This window comes from Oncorhynchus keta, chromosome 29, assembly GCF_023373465.1.
Source record: "Oncorhynchus keta strain PuntledgeMale-10-30-2019 chromosome 29, Oket_V2, whole genome shotgun sequence".
NCBI classification, from domain to species: Eukaryota; Metazoa; Chordata; class Actinopteri; order Salmoniformes; family Salmonidae; genus Oncorhynchus; species Oncorhynchus keta.
Genome location: NC_068449.1, coordinates 17,495,362 through 17,517,627, shown reverse-complemented (window position 1 = coordinate 17,517,627; position 22,266 = coordinate 17,495,362). Strand labels below are relative to the sequence as shown.

Genomic DNA, 22,266 nt, shown 5'->3' with positions numbered 1-22,266 from the left:
TCCTTCTCTGTGGGCCGACGTAAGTAAGACATTTAAACATGTTAACCCTCGCAAGGCTGCCGGCCCAGACGGCATCCCTAGCCGCGTCCTCAAAGCATGCGCAGACCAGCTGGCTGGTAGGGTTACGGACATATTCAATCTCTCCCTATTCCAGTCTGCTGTCCCCACATGCTTCAAGATGGCCACCATTGTTCCTGTACCCAAGAAGGCGAAGGTAACTGACCTAAATGACTATCGCCCCGTGGCACTCACTTCTGTCATCATGAAGTGCTTTGAGAGACTTGTCAAGGATCATATCACCTCCACCTAGGGTTGCACATTTTGGGGAATATTCAGAGGAGAGACTAAAAAATAGCTTATGTCTCATCAGACTGCCATCAGACTGTTAAACAGCCGTCACTAGCACAGAGAGGCTGCTGCCTACATACAGACTTGAAATCATTGGCCAATAAATAGATCACTAGTCACTTTAATAATGCCACTTTAATGTTTACATATCTTGCATTATTCATCCCACATGTAAATACTGTATTTTTATACCATCTATTGCATCTTGCCTATGATGCCTGGTCATCGCTCCTCCATATATTTATATGTATATATTCTTATTCCATCCCTATACTTAAATTTGTGTGTATTAGGTAGCTGTTGAGGAATTGTTAAGATTACTTGTTAGATATATTCGAAACTAGAAGCGCAAGCATTTCGCTACACTCGCATTAACATCTGCTAAACATGTGGATGTGACTAATACAATTTGATGTTGCCTCAAGAGCAACAAGTGCTCCAGTCCTCAGTGCAGAGGATATGGTCACTACTTGGTGGCCAGCTCCTTAACGAGTCTTTAACGAGAGCTTTCTGAGAGCTACGGTCCATTCTTTACAGATGACAGAGAGAAACTGGCTCCCTTCCCCTGGTCGTCTCGTGAGTGTATGAGCGAGTGAGTGTGTCCAGGGTCTGGGAGGAGGAGAGGAGAGGAGAGGAGGAAGGCTGAGTCACAGGATCTGAGCCCTCTCAGGAAGAGAGGAAGAGAGCAGTGTGTTCTAAGCAGCTCTGCTAGGCCCTGAGCTCCGAGTTATGGGCCCATGGTGATGCTTCTGCAGCCCAGTGAAGATATACTATGAACACTCTCTCCTCTCTGTCTGGGAATGACAGGGGACTAGTGCCGGCCAGGTGGGTCTGATTCTGAACACAGTGTAAATAATCGTATGGAGATTTTGCTTTAGGCAAAATTATATTGATGGTGATCCATAGCTTATCTCTGTGCTCTGTTAGCACAAAGAAACATAGGATTTGACAGGAGACGAGGAGACCATAACTCCATATCAAAGGGTTATTCCTGACCATCTTCACTGTTCATCCGTTTAAATGCTTAAAAAAACAGGAGTCTAAACAAAACACAGAATACATGCAGACGTGAGTAAAATGAGGTCAACATTTTGTAAAAATCTATTTTGTTCATGGTCCCTTTCATTCACAGAGACAGACAGGAATAAAAGAAACTGCAGTGGACAGAAAATCCATTTGGACAGAGCCAGAGCCACACAGACGACTAAATAAGCCACTGAACACACTGTACTCTTCCACTAACCGCAGGCAGCTGATTGAGGAGCAGGAGAAAACAGAGCCTGCTGTGGAAACAGGGAGAGGCTCTGGAGAGGGACTTGAGCTAAGAGCATACAGGCTGTAGAGACAGTGACAGATCAAGCCAACTGACTGACTGGCTAGATCACTTGTGGTCGAGACAGAAGTAAACACAACATAAGTTAAACACACACGGGATCAGAGATGTTGAAAGATATTATTCTTTTTGGTTTCATTTGCTTTTTAAACATCTATGAGATCAGATCATGTCTACTGTTGCTCAATGTCACCATTAAAGTGTCATACATGTCCTTTATGTTCTCAATGGGTTAAGGGTTTAGTGCTGCTGGTATCGAGGCCCTGTTGCACTTCCTCTGCCACCTTGTTATCAGCCTGGTTGATCACTCACTGATCTGACAAACAGGAAAGGAAAACATTGCTGAGAAAACACCTCAGAGTGCAGCATTTCCCACCTACCCCCCACCCCCTCGGGGATCGATTATATTGTTTCTGAGCACTAACAGTTCCTGCGTTGTTACAGTGTCTCCATGACATCTGTGGACACTGACCTCCATTCTTCTGCCGAGACCAGTAAATGATGGTTTAACTGTAAAGAGACACGACAAATTAACCATCCTAGGGCCAGGCCAGGCCCGACTCCCAACTCCTCTCTCTCTGTGGACATGAAAAGGAGTGAACTTGGGCAATGGGCCAACCTGCAAGTGCCCTCAGCATTGGTGATGGCTTTAATCCATTACGTGTGCTGCTGAGGTGGCCAGGCTAGAGAGTGCAGACAAGGTGGAATGCCTGTCCGTGCAGAGGGGGAAGTATACTGTAACTCCAAGACTAAGTGAGCAGCCGTCAGACAAATCAATGAGGGAAATGGGACATCCTTCTATAAACAGGAATATACTGAACACCGGTATAAGATTTATGAGGGGACATTACTTTAATTTCTACTTCTATATCTGTCCCCAATCATTTCACATTGGCTGTACTAAAGGAATAGATCAGCACAATTATAAATACAAGGTAGTTTGAGGATGAGTACTTTACAGAAAGCTTATTACAGTAATCTAAAACTGAAATTAAAATTAAAACTAACCATGATTTTTTGGGGGGTACACGGAAATAAAATAATTAACAAAACCGTTTGAAAAACTAAAACTATCTTTGACTCCAAAACTACATTTAAAAAAATATTATGAATTAAGTTCAGTTCTATTCTTTTTTCGAAACATTGGGTAAAAATCAAATGGCGTTTTTTAATAAAATAAAATAAAAATATTTTTTAAATGGATATAACTAAAAAAAACTAGCAAATTAGGTCTGGAAAACTAACTGAAACTAAACTGGATTTCAAATGAAAATGTAAAAACGAATAGAATTAAAAAAGAATAGAAAAACAAAACTATAATAACCGTGCTGTACAGTAAGTGCTTGAAAATCTATACACATGCGTATTTATTATAATCACCGTTTGAACCCCGACTATGGGGATTAGAGGAATACTAGATTATCTCCAGCAACCATTGTACAGACAGAGTACAGTCAGAGGATGGTGAAGGACATCTGTGAATTCCATGGCTGGGTCTGGCTCCTACCACACAGCAGGGCACCAGTGGGCAAATAACAGGCCACAAACCAGGCACCCATGCAGGCCTGCCGCCTAGCCGTCCTCCCATCTCTCCCAAGGGAGGACCTCTCTTCACCAGTCACGCTGCCCCAGTCTGTCATTCTGTGACTGTTGTGGGTGAGTGTTCTGCTCTACCATGCCACTCTGCATTTGGGGAGATGGAGACTAGAGAAATGACTCAGTTCACTTTACTATAGAGGGTTTTTTCTCCCTTCCTCTCTTCTTTCGCAAATGACTCAGGACTGGACAAATTGATAGATTGCTTGGACAACATGGTTTTTCCCAGACATAAGTGAAGGCTTTTGGTGATACAGGTATCCCTCAGTTGCAGCATTCATATATAACCATAATTTAGTCTGCACTAGCCTAAAAATATTTTCAATTGAAATATAAACAATTAAGCTGATAAAATGAACCCTAAAAATCAGTCTCCATCCAGAAGCCCCTAACTTACAACACCGACAGGTTGACTCAAATGTGAAGGTTGACTCAAATGTGATTTTTTTTTTCTTATGAGAAGCTGCAGAATGTGACTACCAGGGAGTGGCTTGCCCCATGTATATAACACATACATTGCCTTGCGAAAGTATTCGGCCCCCTTGAACTTTGCGACCTTTTGCCACATTTCAGGCTTTAAACATAAAGATATAAAACGGATTTTTTTTGTGAAGAATCAACAACAAGTGGGACACAATCATGAAGTGGAACGACATTTATTGGATATTTCAAACTTTAACAAATCAAAAACTGAAAAATTGGGCGTGCAAAATTATTCAGCCCCTTTACTTTCAGTGCAGCAAACTCTCTCCAGAAGTTCAGTGAGGATCTCTGAATGATCCAATGTTGACCTAAATGACTAATGATGATAAATTACAATCCACCTGTGTGTAATCAAGTCTCCGTATAAATGCACCTGCACTGTGATAGTCTCAGAGGTCCGTTAAAAGCGCAGAGAGCACTGTAGCTGAGCCCAACCATCCTCAAGATGAAACATGGTTGTTCCATAGGAACATGCAGATGTGTGCTAAGCAGAGCTGGGCTGAGCAGTTCAGGACTATGGAGGAGGGGATGGGAAGGGGGGGTGGACGTGATTTATTTCCTGTGAGTTCCAGTTAGTTTTGGCCATTGGGAGAGGAGCACTCTCCAGTTTCCATCTGCACTCTCTCTCTTTCTGTTTTACCCCTTTTCTTTTACCCATGTTCTGAGTTCACCTCTCTGTCTCTCCCTCTCTCTCTCTCTCTGGGATTTACACAGGCTTCTATTGCCTTGGCAACAATTGACCATGTTGACATCTTTCCTCCATATGACCCTAACAGGAGAATGATAAAGTAGAGAAATTGTATTACTAAGCAAAAAGCAGTTCTGCTCCTGTCGCTCGGACAAATCCTTTAATCCTTAATCGAATATGTGGTTAATATTAGGTGTTAGCTTAGCTATAGAAGAACATGTCAGCACGGTTTCACATTGTACATCCCTCTGACATTTAATGACATGCCACTCATTCTGACCACCATACTTACGTTAAGCACCACACTGTCTTTAACCACAACAGCCATACAGTACAGTACATAACAATATGAGTGTGCGATGTGCGACTTAAGTGTCATAAGCTAATGAGATACTAAAAATATAAACGCAACATGTAAAGTGTTGGTTCCATGTTTCATGAGCTGAAATAAAATATCCCAGAAATGTTCCATTCGCATAAAAAGCTAATTTCTCAAAAATGTTGAGCATTTCTCCTTTGCCAAGATAATCCATCCACCTGACAGGTGTGGCATATCAAGAAGTAGATTAAACAGCATGATTATTACACAGGTGCACCTTGTGCTGGGGACAATAAAAGGCCACTCTAAAAGATGGAGTTTTGTCACACAAGACAATGCCACAGATGTCTCATGTTTTGAGGGAGTGTGCAATTGGCATGCTGACTGCTGGCATGTCTACCAGAGCTGTTGCCAGATAATTTAATGTTAATTTCTCTATCATTAGCGGCCTCCAACGTCATTTGAGAGAATTTGGAAGTATGTCCAACTGGCCTCACAACCGCAGACCACATGTAACCAGTAGAGGTCGACCGATTAATTGGAATGGCTGATTAATTAGGGCTGATTTCAAGTTTTCATAACAATCACAAATCGGTGGTTTGGCAGATTTTTAAATTATTTTTTTACACCTTTATTTAATCTTTATTTAACTAGGCAAGTCAGTTAAGAACACATTCCTACTTTCAATGATGGCCTAGGAATGGTGGGTTAACTGCATCGTTCAAGGGTAGAGAGACAGATTTTCACCTTGTCAGCTCGGGGGATCCAATCTTGCAAACTTACAGTTAACGAGTCCAACGCTCTATCCACCTGCCTCTCATTGCACTCCACGAGGAGACTGCCTGTTACGCGAATGCAGTAAGCCAAGGTAAGTTGCTAGCTAGCATTAAACAATCAATCAATCAACATGGTTGATGATATTACTAGTTTATCTAGCGTGTCCTGCATTGCATATAATTGATGCGGTGTATATCGTTGCTCCAATGTGTACCATAAACCTCAATGCCTTTCTTAAAATCAATACACAGAAGTATATATTTTTAAACCTGCATATTTAGCTAAAAGAAATCCAGGTTAGCAGGCAATATTAACCAGGTGAAATTGTGTCACTTCTCTTGCGTTCATTGCATGCAGAGTCAGGGTATATGCAACAGTTTGGACCGCCTAATTTGGCAGAATTTGACCTAATTATGACATAACATTGAAGGTTGTGCAATGTAACAGGAATATTTAGACTAATGGATGCCACTCGTTAGATAAAATACGGAACGGTTCCGTATTTCACTGAAAGAATAAACGTCTTGTTTTCGAGATGATAGTTTCCGGATTCCACCATATTAATGACCAAAGGCTCGTATTTCTGTGTGTTATGTTATAATTAAGTCTATGATTTGATAGAGCAGTCTGACTGAGCGATGGTAGGCAGCAGCAGGCTCGTAAGCATTCATTCAAACAGCACGTTCGTGTGTTTGCCAGCAGCTGTTTATGACTTCAAGCATATCAACTCCCGAAATTAGGCTGGTGTAACCGATGTGAAATGGCTAGCTAGTTAGCGGGGTGTGCGCTAATAGTGTTTCAAACGTCACTCGCTCTGAGACTTGAAGTGGTTGTTCCCGCGGCTTTTGTGGATCGATGGGTAACGCTGCTTCGAGGGTGGCTGTTGTCGTTGTGTTCCTGGTTCGGGCCCAGGTAGGGGTGAGGAGAGGGACAGAAGCTATACTGTTACACTGGCAATACTAAACTGCCTATAAGAACATCCAATAGTCAAAGGTATATGAAATACAAATGGTATAGAGAGAAATAGTCCTATAATTCCTATAATAACTACAACCTAAAACTTCTTACCTGGGAATTTTGAAGACTCATGTTAAAAGGAACCACCAGCTTTCATATGTTCTCATGTTCTGAGCAAGGAGTTTAAACTTTAGCTTTCTTACATGGCACATATTGCACTTTTACTTTCTTCTCCAACACTTTGTTTTTGCATTATTTAAATCAAATTGGACATGTTTCATTATTTATTTGAGGCTAAATGGATTTTATTGATGTATTATATTAAGTTAAAATAAGTGTTCATTCAGTATTGTTGTAAGTGTCATTATTACAAATATATCTTTTAAAAAATTGCCCGATTAGTCGGTATCGGCTTTTCTTGGTCCTCCAATAATCAGTATCGGCGTTGAAAAATCATAATCAGTCGACCTCTGGTAACCATGCCAGCCCAGGACCTCCACATCCGGCATCTTCACCTGAAGTCGTAACTGACTTCAGTGGGCAAATGCTCACCTTCGATGACCACCAGCACACTGGAGAAGTGTGCTCTTCACGGATTAATCCCAGTCTCAATTGTACCGGGCAGATGGCAGACAGTGTGTATGGTGTCGTGTGGACAAGCAGTTTGCTGATATCAACGTTGTGAACAGAGTGCCCCATGGTGGCGGTGGGGTTATGGTATGGGCAGGCATAAGCTACGGACAATGAACACAATTGCATTTTATCGATGGCAATATGAATGAACAGAGATACTGTGACGAGATCCTGAGGCACATGGTCGTGCCATTCATCCGCCGCCATCACCTCATGTTTTAGCATGATAATGCAGGGCCCCATGTCGTAAGGATCTGTACACAATTCCTAGAAGCTGAAAATGTCCAAGTTCTTCCATGGCCTGCATACTCACCAGACATGTCAACCATTGAACATATTTGGATGCTCTGGATCGATCTATACGAAAGCATGTTCTAGTTCCCGCCAACATCCAGCAACTTCGCACAGCCATTGAAGAGGAGTGGGACAACACTCCACAGGCCACAATCAACCGCCTGATCAACTCTATGCGAAGGAGATGTGTCACGCTGCATGAGGCAAATCGTGGTCACACCAGATACTGACTGGTTTTCTGATCCACGCCCCTACCTTTTTTTAAAGGTATCTGTGACCAACAGATGCATATCTGTATTCCCAGTCATGTTAAATCCATAGATTAGGGCCTAATTAATTTACTTCAATTGACTGGTTTCCTTATTCATTAATTTTTTTATTGAACCTTTATTTTTCTAGGCAAGTCAGTTAAGAGCAAATTCTCATTTACAATGACGGCCTACCCCGGCTAAACCCTAACCCGGACGATGCTGGAACAATTGTCCGCCGCCATATGGGACTCCCAATCACGGCCGGTTATGAGACAGCCTGGAATTGAACCAGGGTCTGTAGTGACGCCTCTAGCCCTGAGATGCAGTGCCTTAGACCGCTGCGCCACTCGGGAGCCCTTATATGAACAGTAACTCAGTAAAATCTTTGAAATTGTTGCATGTAGCGTTTATATTTTTGTTCAGTGTAAATCATCCCAAACAAATGTTGTTCGTGGCAAATCAAACTACAACACTAGGTTGTGTACTGTTCCATACATCAAGGCTGTGCAAATCCCTTGATTATAAATCGGTTATTGTGTTGTTGTCTGGTTGTTGTTGTTTTTTTTTTACAGCAAACTATATAGAGAGCAGCTTGCTATTACTCAAAGGTTCAATATTAGCCAAATCCTACTGTTTTCACTATGCTGTTTCATGTCGTTCAACTTGGGGGCTCCTGAGTGGCGCAGCGGTGTAAGGCACTGAATCTCAGTACAAGAGGCAGTCCCTGGTTTGAATCAAATCAGGCAGCCCCAGGCTGAATCAAATCCGGCTGTGATTGGGAGTCCCATAGGGCAGCGCACAATTGGCCCAGCGTCATCCAGGTTTGGCCGGGGTAGTCCATCATTGTAAATAAGAATTTGTTCTTAACTGACTTGCCTAGTTAAATAAAGGTTAATAAATAAAACTTGACTCATGGAGTGTTTGCTTCTCAAAAGGCCTTTGTTCAGCTAATTACACAAGCAGCAGTGCTACTCTCAACCAGAAACTGGGAGTTACTCTACTGCACTAACAAACCAGTAGGAAAGCAAGTGTGTACTGTGCGAGACAGCAACATTTCACAGCACAGTATTTCCAGCTGTAGTGAATATGTTCAGAACAGAGCAGGAATATCCTAGGGGTAAGGTAGAGATGTTCATAAAACTGCCTTTTGAGGAAAAGTTGTATTTTTTTCCATTGCCTTTGCCAAAAGGACTTAAAATGTCCTTCCTCTTTGCAAGCTTTATCATCCCCTCTGACAGTTAGAGAGGACCGATAACTTGAAGGCCAAGGTACACTGTAAACCCTCCGTTTTAACATCCAACACTTTCAACGTTTCAACTGACGAGGCAACGTTTCCCAACCTTCGCCTCCAAACACCCCCACCTGTTATTTAATCCTGCATTACTAGGCTATTAAGGTATGTCAAGCACGCCATAAACATAGCTTAATATCCTATGTCGAGCATGCCATAACCATTACACACTCCTCTACAATTTGGCAGAAGTGATACAAAAACCCAGTGCTATAGCTGAAAATATTTAATTTCATGGCATCCCATCCCAACAACATCACATCATCCTCCAAGTATGCCTGAATGGGAAGCGGAGGAATGCTTGTTGGCTGGCCTGGCAGGCTGCTGGAGAAAAGTCATTCTCAGCGAGTCGTGAACCTTTGTTCCGTGGTTGCTCCCTCTCTGGCTGCACGAGAGGACTTGAGCGACACCAAACAGGAAGCGGCTCCACAAGCAGACACTATCGCTGTTTATCCCCCCATTCATCCCCCCCAGACACCCCAACCAAATAGCCAGGGCTAGGGAGACAGACCCAGAGTCTGGTGGCAGGCAGTCACAGAAGAGAGCCAAGCCTGGGCCGCCTGGTGCCCCTCAGGGTGGGTCATGTCACTCACTCCCTCTGCTGTGTCTCCTCACAGTCCCAGAGGAGCATGGTCTGCGTGGGTGAGGTGGTGCTCTCACGCCAAATGATGATACTCTCAAAAAGGGTCAGCACCCCCATCATCTCATTGACTGACGTGGAGCAGAGAGGGCAACAGCTATGCAGAGGGCTTCAGGAAGAAGTTATAATCTACGATAAACTCTAGTATCAGGTTATCCCATGGTCAATCTTAATCATTACGAGGTTTTGTAAAAGTTCCCTTAACGGGTCGGTTACCTATCTTAACCATAGAGAGCCAAAACAGACCTTGGATCAGTGAATAAGGGCAACTTCATTACACATCCCATGGGGGCCCTGTGGTTTGGCAGTCAGTTGGATGATGAATGAGCTACATGGAGTCCATAGAATACACAGCTATTATAACTGATTGCATTCTCTAACTAGTCTGATTCAAAATGAGGGTTCAGCCAAGAGATAAATGGTCAATGCTGATTATACACATTGAAATACCACAGGGAAGCATCTGTAAAGATAACAACGCAGGTCAATGTGTGTATTCAGTGCAAACAAGGGAGAGCAACGACAATGTCAATCTCGGACTAGGCCAAAGCAAATTAAAAACTAATACTAATCTTTTTTTTTTTTTTAATTGAAGGGAATCAACAACTCCAAACAGCGTATACTCCTGACTGATGTTGCTCCATGTTTGTTGCCTGGCTCAGTGACGTACTGGTGGATCACCTACCCATTAAACTGTCCCTCAGTGGGGCACAGTTCTGTCCAGACTCTATCTACAGAGATAGTAGAACATAAAACACTTTCCCTGTCCGCTCCCCGGTGACACTGAAATCCTGGGTTCAACTTCATACCTTTCAGATTGTCAGTAATCTAACTGCCTGTAGCTCAGTACCTGAAGCAATGATATGCATATTCTTGATATCATTTGAAAGGGAACACTTTTAAGTTTGTGGAAATGTGAAATTAATGTAGGGGAATATCAATTCTGGTAATAATATACAATATATAGAGTGCCTTGCGAAAGTACTCGGCCCCCTTGAACTTTGCGACCTTTTGCCACATTTCAGGCTTCAAACATAAAGTTATAAAAATGTATTTTTTTGTGAAGAATCAACAACAAGTGGGACACAATCATGAAGTGGAATGACATTTATTGGATATTTCTAACTTTTTTAACAAATCAAAAACTGAAAAATTGGGCGTGCAAAATTATAATGTAATTATTTTCATAGGTACACTTCAACTGTGAGAGAAGGAATCTAAAACAAAAATCCAGAAGATCACATTGTATGATTTTTAAGTAATTAATTTGCATTTTATTGCATGACATATGTATTTGACACATCAGAAAAGCAGAACTTAATATTTGGTACAGAAACCTTTGTTTGCAATTACAGAGATCATACGTTTCCTGTAGTTCTTGACCAGGTTTGCACACACTGCAGCAGGGATTTTGACTCACTCCTCCATACAGACCTTCTCCAGATCCTTCAGGTTTCAGGGCTGTCGCTTGGCAATACGGATGTTCAGCTCCCTCCAAAGATGTTCTATTGGGTTCAGGTCTGGAGACTGGCTAGGCCACTACAGGACCTTGAGATGCTTCTTACGGAGCCACTCCTTAGTTGCCCTGGCTGTGTGTTTCGGGTCGTTGTCATGCTGGAAGACCCAGCCACGACCCATCTTCAATGCTCTTACTGAGGGAAGGAGGTTGTTGGCCAAGATCTCCGATACATGGCCCCATCCATCCTCCCCTCAATACGGTGCAGTCATCCTGTCCCCAGTGCAGAAAAGCATCCCCAAAGAATAATGTTTCCTCCTCCATGCTTCACGGTTGGGATGGTGTTCTTGGGGTTGTACTCATCCTTCTTATTCCTCCAAACACGGTGAGTGGATTTTAGACCAAAAGCTCTATTTTCGTCTCATCAGACCACATGACCTTCTCCCATTCCTCCTCTGGATCATCCAGATGGTCATTGGCAAACTTCAGACGGGCCTGGACATGCGCTGGCTTGAGCAGGGGGACTTTGCGTGTGCTGCAGGATTTTAATCCATGACGTCGTAGTGTGTTACGAATGTTTTTTTTTTAGACTGTGGTCCCACCTCTCTTCAGGTCATTGACCAGGTCCTGTCGTGTAGTTCTGGGCTGATCCCTCACCTTCCTCATGATCATTGATGCCCCACGAGGTGAGATCTTGCATGGAGCCACAGACCGAGGATGATTGACCGTCATCTTGAACTTCCATTTTCTAATAATAATAATAACAGTTGTTGCCTTCTCACCAAGCTGTTGCCTATTGTCCTGTAGCCCATCCCAGCCTGGTGCAGGTCTACAATTTTATCCTGATGTCCTTACGCAGCTCTCTGGTCTTGGCCATTGTGGAGAGGTTGGAGTCTGTTCGATTGAGTGTGTGGACAGGTGTCTTTTATACAGGTAACGAGTTCAAACAGGTGCAGTTAATACAGGTAATGAGTGGAGAACAGGAGGGCTTCTTAAAGAAAAACTAACAGGTCTGCCAGAGCCGGAATTCTTACTGGTTGGTAGGTGATCAATACTTACGTCATGCAATAAAATGCAAATTAATTACTTAAAAATCATACAATGTGATTTTCTGGATTTTTGTTTTTGATCCCGTCTCTCACAGTTGAAGTGTACCTATGATAAAAATGACAGACATCTAAACATGCTTTGTAAGTAGGAAAATCGGCTAAATCGGCCGTGTATCAAATACTTGTTCTCCCCACTGTATGCTGAGCACTTGTTGGCTGCTTTCCCTTCATTTTGTGGTCCAACTCTTCCCATACCATCTCAAATTAAGTTGGGTGATTGTGGAGGCCAGGTCATGGGATGCAGCACTCCATCACTCTCCTTCTTGGTCAAATAGCCCTTACACAGCCTAGAGGTGTGTTTTGGGTCATTGTCCTGTTGAAAAACAAATGATAGTCCCACTAAGTGCAAACCAGATGGGATGGCGTATCGCTGCAGAATGCTGTGGTTGCCATGCTGGTTAAGTGTGTCTTGAATTTTAAATAAATCACTGACAGTGTCACCAGCAAAGCACCCCCACACCTCCCCTCCCTGCTTCACAGTGGGAACCGTTCACTTACTCTGCGTCTCACAAAGATACTGCGGTTGGAACCAAACATCTCAAATTTGGACTCATCAGACCAAAGGACAGATTTCTATCGGTCTAATGTCCACTGCTCGTGTTTCTTGGCCCAAGCAAGTCTCTTCTTCTTATTGGTGTCCTTTAGAAGTGGTTTCTTTGCAGGATTTCGACCATGATGGCCTGATTCATGCAGTCTCCTCTGAACAGTTGATGTTGAGATGTGTATGCTACTTGAACTCTGTGAAGCATTTTTTTTGGCTGCAATTTCTAAGGCTGGTAACTCTAATGAACTTATCATCTGCAGCAGAGGTAACTCTAGGACTTCCTTTCCTGTGGCGGTCCTCATGAGAGCCAATTTCATCATAGCGCTTGATGGTTTTTGTGACTGCACTTGAAGAAACTTTCAAAGTTCTTGAAATGTTCCGGATTGACTAATCTTCATGTCTTAAAAGTAATGATGGACTGTCATTTCACTTTGCATATTTGAGCTGTTCTTGCCATAATGTGGACTTGGTCTTTTACCAAATAGGGCTATATTCTGTATACCAACCCTACCTTGTCACAACACAACTGATTGGCTTAAACGCATTAAGAAGGAAAGAAATTCCACAAATGGACTTTTAATAAGGCACACCTGTTAATTGACATGAATTCCAGGTGACTACCTCATGAAGCTGGTTGAGGGAATGCCAAGAGTGTGCAAAGCTGTCATCAAGGCAAAGGGTGGCTAATTTGAAGAATCTCAAATATAAAATAAATTTTGATTTGTTGAACACTTTTTTCCATATGTGTAATTTAATAGTTTTGATATCTTCACTATTATTCTACAATGTAGATTAGAAAATAGTAAAACAAAGGAAAAACCCTGGAATGATTAGGTGTGTCCAAACTTGACTGATACTGTATACTGTGAAGTTTCTTAGGAGCCAAAAACAGAGCTGCCATGTCTGTCGGCGCCATCTTGTTGAAGGGTAACACAAAGTACAGTGCCTATTTAGCAGATTTTAATGTAAGCAGCGTATTTAAAAGTAATATCACCTTTAAGGTTAATGCAAACAGACAGTTTTGATTTTTTATTTTCTTCATATCGTATTTATGACCTTTTTCTTTAGCTCTTGTAACAAACCTTTGCAAACTTGCCAATACTTTACCAGATCTATGCAAATATCAGCAGTAATCAGATGTTCTGCTCTGCAGATCAGAAATCCCCAGAACTAGTGAGCGAGTATCATCATAACCCATAAAGAACAACAACATTACACTGGCCTGGGGGAATGTGAATGTAAACTACATTCCATTCCAGAACATAAGCGAGACACTCAAAGATGAATTACATTTTCACTTTGTTGTAAAATTAGCACTGGTGGTTATATGGGCTTTAGCAATTTTGAATGGTTCTCAGTATGTTCCTTTTATCAAATCAAATTGTATTAGTCACATGCGCCGAATACAACAGCTTTACAGTGAAATGCTTACTTACGAGCGCCTAATCAACAATGCAGTTTTAAAAAATATGGATAAGAATAAGATAGCTATGACCAGCTAGCTCAGGTGTACTGAATGGGACGTGTCAGCTCAATGCAGATGTAGGACCTTAATTTGAGCCAGTTTGCTACAGCGGGAAAAGGAAATGTGAATTATTATGTGAATTACAATTAAGCTGACATTTTTACAGCAGTTGATACATTTTTCATAAAGGAAAATCAAGTCTGAAATTTCAATGTGGAAATTACAAGCTTCAGAAGCCGTTTTAAACCTCAAATACACTACAAGTTTTACATTCCCCACTTTGCAGGAAAATTCTCCTGCAACAGAGTGATCAAATGAAGATCCTACATCTGTAGCTCAAAGCTGCTCCATTTTCTGAGAACAATGAATCTCTGGAGAGGAAAAGGTTACAGAGTATTTGCATTCTAGAGGTGACGAGTAAGGGGAGCTGTGAAGTGAACAAAGTATCTATAAATGTGACTGTGTGGGCAGCCAGGAAGCACAGAGAAAAATATCACGTTTTACCTCCTCTTTCTAACTGCAACCCTCATGCCCCCATTTCTCCAAAATACCTGATCCCTGTGACTCCAACCCTCCCTTCTCTTTACCCATTACACCTGATGGAATGAGTTCTATAATCTCACCTCTCACTCACTTAGTCGCCGATTAACTACAGACACAAATAGAGTAATCTTCATTATGGGTGTAAGACGATAATACAATAGATGAATGTGTGAATACCATTTCATTAACACAGGTGTCTGTGATAAGAACATCCACATATAAGAACAGTAGGACCTACACCAGATCTATCAAATAGGAATCCAAACACTCAAAATGGAGAGAGAAAAGCACAAAATGTCATTGAGTAACAAACATCAAAGTGAGTGAGTAAGACTTATACCATAAATGACCTTGGAACAAAGTGTATGTTTTATAAGTTGACAAACTACCCACTCTAACTATTCCCCAGGTTGTTGCTGTAAATGAGAATGTGTCCTCATTCAACTTACCTGGTAAAATAAGGGTTAAAAATTTCAATTTAAAAAAATATATATAGTACCAGTCAAAAGTTTGGAGACACCTACTTATTCAAGGGTTTTTCTTTATTTTTACTATTTTCTACATTGTAGAATAATGGTGAAGACATCAAAATGATGAACTAACACATATGAAATCATGTAGTAACCAAAAAAGTTTTAAACAAATCAAAATATATTTTATATTTGAGATTCTTCAAAGTAGCCACCCTTTGCCTTGACAGCTTTGCACACTCCTGACATTTTCTCAACTAGCTTCACCTGGAATGCTTTTCCAACATATACTAGGCACTTGTTGGCTGATTTTTATTCACTCTGTCATCCAACTCATCCCAAACCATCTCAATTGGGTTGAGCTCGGGTGATTGTAGAGGCAGGTCATCTGATGCAGCACTCCATCACTCTCCTTCTTGGTCAAATAACTCTTACACAGCCTGGAGTTGTGTTGGGTCATTGTCCTGTTGAAAAACAAATAATAGTCCCACTAAGTGCAAACCAGATGGGATGGCGTATCGTGGCAGAATGCTGTGGTTGCCATGCTGGTTAAGTGTACCTTGAATTTTAAATAAATCACTGACATTGTCACCAGCAAAGCACCCCCAGAACCTTCCTCTCCATGCTTCACAGTGGGAACCACACATGCGGAGATTATCCGTTCACCTACTCTGTGTCTCACAAAGACACGGTGGTTGGAACCAGACATCTCAAATTTGGACTCATCAGACCAAAGGACAGATTTCCACTGGTCAAATGTCACATGCTCGTGTTTCCTGGCCCAAGCAAGTCTCTTCTTCTTATTGGTGTCCTTTAGTAGCGGTTTCTTTGCAGCAATTCGACCATGAAGGCCTGATTCATGCAGTCTCCTCTGAACAGTTGATGTTGAGATGTGTATGTTACTTGAACTCTGTGAAGCATTTTTGGGGGGCTGAGGCTGGTAAATCTAATGAACTTACCCTCTGCAGCAGAGGTAACTCTGGGTCTTCCTTTCCTGTGGCGGTCCTCATGAGCGCCAGTTTCATCATAGGGCTTGATGGTTTTGCAACTGCACTTGAAGAAACTTTAAAAGTTCTTGAAATTTTCCGTAATGACTGACCTTCATGTCTTAAAGTAATGATGGACTGTCATTTCTCTTTGCTTATTTGAGCTGTTCTTGCCATAATATGGATTTGGTCTTTTACCAAATAGGGCTATCTTCTGTATACACCCCTACCTTGTCACAACACAACTAACTGACTCAAACACATTTAGAAGGAAAGAAATTCCACAAATTAACTTTTAATAAGGCACCCCTGTTAAAGTGAAATGCATTCTGTCCGGTCCTCTGGCAGTCTCTATGGGGGTGCCACAGGGTTCAATTCTCGGGCCGACTCTTTTCTCTGTATACATCAATGATGTTGCTCTTGCTGCGGGCGATTCCCTGATCCACCTCTACGCAGACGACACCATTCTATATACTTTCGGCCCGTCATTGGACACTGTGCTATCAAACCTCCAAACGAGCTTCAATGCCATACAACACTCCTTCCGTGGCCTCCAACTGCTCTTAAACGCGAGTAAAACCAAATGCATGCTTTTCAACCGATCGCTGCCTGCACCCGCATGCCCGACTAGCATCACCACCCTGGATGGTTCCGACCTTGAATATGTGGACATCTATAAGTACCTAGGTGTCTGGCTAGACTGCAAACTCTCCTTCCAGACTCATATCAAACATCTCCAATCAAAAATCAAATCAAGAGTCGGCTTTCTATTCCGCAACAAAGCCTCCTTCACTCACGCTGCCAAGCTTACCCTAGTAAAACTGACTATCCTACCGATCCTCGACTTCGGCGATGTCATCTACAAAATGGCTTCCAACACTCTACTCAGCAAACTGGATGCAGTCTATCAGTGCCATCCGTTTTGTCACTAAAACACCTTATACCACCCACCACTGCGACTTGTATGCTCTAGTCGGCTGGCCCTCACTACATATTCGTCGCCAGACCCACTGGCTCCAGGTCATCTACAAGTCCATGCTAGGTAAAGCTCCGCCTTATCTCAGCTCACTGGTCACGATGGCAACACCCATCCGTAGCACGCGCTCCAGCAGGTGTATCTCACTGATCATCCCTAAAGCCAACACCTCATTTGGCCGCCTTTCGTTCCAGTACTCTGCTGCCTGTGACTGGAACGAATTGCAAAAATCGCTGAAGTTGGAGACTTTTATCTCCCTCACCAACTTCAAACATCAGCTATCCGAGCAGCTAACCGATCGCTGCAGCTGTACATAGTCTATAGGTAAATAGCTCACCCATTTTCACCTACCTCATTCCCATACTGTTTTTATACTGTTTTTATTTATTTACTTTTCTGCTCTTTTGCACACCAATATCTCTACTTGTACATGACCATTTGAGCATTTATCACTCCAGTGTTAATCTGCAAAATTGTATTATTCGCCTACCTCCTCATGCCTTTTGCACACATTGTATATAGACTGCCCATTTTTTCTACTGTGTTATTGACTTGCTAATTGTTTACTCCATGTGTAACTCTGTGTTGTCTGTTCACACTGCTATGCTTTATCTTGGCCAGGTCGCAGTTGCAAATGAGAACTTGTTCTCAACTAGCCTACCTGGTTAAATAAAGGTGAAATAAAAATAAAAAATAAATTTAAAAAAATTCCAGGTGACTACCTGATGAAGCTGGTTGAAAGAATGTCAAGAGAGTGCAAAGCTGTCATCAAGGAAGAATCTCAAATATAAAATATATTTTAATTTGGTTAACACTTTTTTGGTTACTACATGATTCCATATTTGTTATTTCATAGTTTTGATGTCTTCACTATTATTCTACAATGTAGAAAATAGTCAAACTAAAGAAAAACCCTGGCATAAGTAGGTGTCCAAACTTTTGACTGATACTGTAATATATATACACACTGCTCAAAAAAAGGGAACACTTAAACAACACAATGTAACTCCAAGTCAATCACACTTCTGTGAAATCAAACTGTCCACTTAGGAAGCAACACTGATTGACAATAAATTTCACATGCTGTTGTGCAAATGGAATAGACAACAGGTGGAAATTATAGGCAATTAGCAAGACACCCCCAATAAAGGAGTGGTTCTGCAGGTGGTGACCACAGACCACTTCTCGGTTCCTATGCTTCCTGGCTGATGTTTTGGTCACTTTTGAATGCTGGTGGTACTTTCACTCTAGTGGTAGCATGAGATGGAGTCTACAACACACACAAGTGGCTCTGGTAGTGCAGCTCATCCAGGATGGTACATCAATGCGAGCTGTGGCAAGAAAGTTTGCTGTGTCTGTCAGCATAGTGTTCAGAGCATGGAGGCGCTACCAGGAGACAGGCCAGTCATCAGGAGACGTGGAGGAGGCCGTAGGAGGGCAACAACCCAGCAGCAGGACCGCTACCTCCGCCTATGTGCAAGGAGGAGCAGAAGGAGCACTTCCAGAGCCCTGCAAAATGACCTCCAGCAGGCCACAAATGTGCATGTTTCTGCTCAAACGGTCAGAAACAGACTCCATGAGGGTGGTATGAGGGCCCAACGTCCACAGGTGGGGGTTGTGCTTACAGCCCAACACTGTGCATGACGTTTGGCATTTGCCAGAGAACACCAAGATTGGCAAATTCGCCACTGGTGCCCTGTGCTCTTCACAGATGAAAGCAGGTTCACACTGAGCACATGTGACAGACGTGACAGAGTCTGGAGACGCCGTGGAGAACGTTCTGCTGCCTGCAACATCCTCCAGCATGACCGGTTTGGCGGTGGGGCAGTCATGGTGTGGGGTGGCATTTCTTTGGGGGGTAGCCTGACTGCCATTAAGTACCGAGATGAGATCCTCAGACCCCTTGTGAGACCATATGCTGGTGCGGTTGGCCCTGGGTTCCTCCTAATGCAAGACAATGCTAGACCTCATGTGGCTGGACTGTGTCAGCAGTTCTTGCAAGAGGAAGGCATTGATGCTATGGACTGGCCCGCCCGTTCCCCAGACCTGAATCCAATTGAGCACATCATGTCTCGCTCCATCCACCAACGCCACGTTGCACCACAGACTGTCCAGGAGTTGGCAGATGCTTTAGTCCAGGTCTGGGAGGATATCCCTCAGGAGACCATCCGCCACCTCATCAGGAGCATGCCCAGGCGTTGTAGGGAGGTCATACACACACTACTGAGCCTCCTTTTGACTTGTTTTAAGGACATTACATCAAAGTTGGATCAGCCTGTAGTGTGGTTTTCCACTTTAATTTTGAGTGTGACTCCAAATCCAGACCTCCATGGGTTGATAAATTTGATTTCCATTGATAATTTTTGTGTGAATTTGTTATCAGCACATTCAACTATGTAAAGAAAAAAGTATTTAATAAGAATGTTTCATTCATTCAGATCTAGGATGTGTTATTTTAGTGTTCCCTTTATTTTTTTGAGCAGTGTATATACAAACATATATAAACGTTCATGATCTAATAAGCAGTCTAATGTATGGTATCAGTTGGATAGGAACATCTGAATGTGAATCTTAAATCTGTATTCTGAGCCAAGGCAACTCCAAACAAATGGAATCAGCAAACTACCTTTGGTTCCATTGGTTTACTCTTGATTTTCCAAATTTGCTTCTGCCTCTTTCTAGTCAGTGGTACATGGGCAACCACTGTTTGTTGATACAGCCTACAGCCTATATGTTCAAAGACTCGTCTTATGCAGGGGCCATAACCCAAAGTCATTACTAAGAGCCACCATTGTCATGGAAAATAACCTGGCTTGAACATTACATCATGGATGACTTTGAGAGGAATAAACCACTGAGTGGTTCAGTGTTTGTGTCTCCAGTGAGAGTACACCACAATGTAAATAGCTGATGCTACTAGATCGTGCGCGGCAACCGGAGAGGCTTCACTGCTGCCGAGCGTGCTGCTGTGGTGCATAAAACTCACTCTGTGCACGAGACACAGATGTCTGCTTTACAAAAACAAAGCCTAAACAGAGGAGTATGGCACAGAAATGGCAAACCACAGATGCTATGCATTTCAGGGCAACACTGTCTGCAATATAACTGTCTCCCTGTTCATTTAAACTGTGTTCTTTCAACTTGAAACCACAGCAAAGAATACAGAACAACATTTCAAAGAGCAGTGTTAAGGAAATATGCCCCTGATTTACTTAGCAGTATGCTTGATGGAAGACTTTCCAAACTTTCTTGAAACTTGAATTTGACACACAAAAAGACAACTAAGCTTTTAGGATTTACCGTGAATTTGCTTTCACTTGCTCAGGCCTATCGATTGCATTTCATTCTATAAATATCCGTAAAAGTCAACCATTTTTCACTCTGTCATTATGCATTAGCTGCAGTAGGTCAAGTGTTAAAACAAGGAAGAGTTGTGTAATTACCTTTTGGTCAACAATAGAGCAGACCAGGTCTTTGACAGCAGACAGCGACAGGTCATGGTTCTCCAGGTTCACCATCTCTCTGGTCAGGCCAATCTGGAGGAGGAAGGACACTCCATGGAAAGAGCTGCGGGAGTTGGTGGGGCTGGGAGCGCTGTGAGTGTGACTTCTGTGACTCCCGTTGGAAAGGCGGCTGTAGAGGGGTGCTGGGGGGCTTGGCGATGGTGAGGGGGTCGGAGGCAGGACTGGGAGTTGTGAGTGGAGGTAGGCTTTAGGAAAGGACGGAGGAGTTGAGCTGCTGCAGGCAGACATTGGGTTTCTTCCAATGGCAGAGATGATGATGCAAAATGTAAAGTAATGGAACTGTCAGTGATGCCTTGTTAAATGAGGCACCACTGAAACACTAAGCACAGACACTAGGTTGAAGAAACACTCAATACTCATTCTAGGAGACATGAAATGCAAGGTCTTCAAAGTATCATGAGCAGTGTTAGTCAACAGCAATAGTCAAACTTTCCTCCCCATTGACTTCTCAGACAGATACCTGGCAGTCAATTCATGGACAAAGCCTATTGATTGCACTTAATGGCCTCCACTCACTCTTCAAGGCAAGAGATGTGTGCAGTATGCATTGTAGATGCTCTGGACTTGGTAGATCGATTCCCCAACGCTCACTGCAAGAGGCAGTCACCATTCCAAACGTCATGTTCTTGAATGGTGTCCCCTCACAGTACTGGAGTCAGAAATCCGCCCTGACCACAGAAAACCTGTCACAAAACAGATGCAGTAAATGTAATGATGGTAGAATATAATATGTTTGGGTCATTTTACATTATTCAACATAACTGAACAAATTCAGCAAAACAAATCATGACGTCAAAGCTGAGAAGGCTATGCAATAACATCACGAGCTGCAATTTACGGGAAATAAACATGGTAGGGCTAAGATTTGCAAACAACAAACAAATTAAATAATTGTATACCTAATTTTAAACTTCGATTTATATTTTACATTAGGGCATGTTATCTGTTTATCTATTCTCATGCAGAACCAACATCTGGAATCAAGGCTTCTCAACATCCTCCCGCTTTCGATTGAACTGCTGGCAGAAAACTACATGTCCACGAATACCAACCAAACAAGTTATACAACACCTGGTTTTGCAGTGAAAGCTTCTTCAAATATTATTCACTATGAATTAACTATTCCAATCGTATATACATGTCTAAAACAACATACCTACATTACCTTCACCTTCTGAAAAAGGCAACATTGGATCCGTGGACAGCAAAAACTTCTCCAAAAACTCCAACAATCGAAGAAAACGAAGATTCAAGTTGCCTTATCGATAAAAAACGATGTAACCACATGCATTTGTACAAATGTTTAAACGCTCGCTAAGACTCACATTACCGAGTTCTCCGCTTTTTGAAACTTCCTCTTGTAGTCTATTCGTTGATGCTAGATTGTAAATTCATGTGCATTTTATTATCGTCCCAGCTGTGACTTATCCCATTCTGACAGAAAAAAACAGGAGAAAGGTTCCTGGGGCTTGGAGTTCGATCACCTATTTGCTTTATTGGGTTTCCATCGTTGAAGAGGAATATTCAAACTACAATCTCACAAACGCAATGGCGTCTCTAAAAGGTTCACTTTACATTGCGCA

General features: G+C 42.4%; 1 protein-coding gene across 5 annotated transcripts in view; it reads right to left on the bottom strand.

The window, feature by feature from the left end:
• Positions 1-22,231, bottom strand: part of LOC118362361 (serine/threonine-protein kinase D3-like) — a 74,740-nt gene extending 52,509 nt beyond the window's left edge. For 2 of the 5 annotated variants that reach the window (XM_052486142.1, XM_035742633.2), the window contains exon 1: positions 20,603-20,719. Coding sequence is in view for 3 of the 5 variants with exons in the window: in XM_035742631.2 (XP_035598524.1) it covers positions 20,603-20,911 (309 nt within the window). In the remaining 2 variants the exon portion in view is untranslated. Of the gene's footprint in view, positions 1-20,602; positions 21,367-21,839 lie in introns of those variants that run through there. The other 3 variants (XM_035742631.2, XM_035742628.2, XM_035742630.2) reach the window with 3 other exon arrangements.
• Positions 22,232-22,266: the final 35 nt, after the last annotated feature.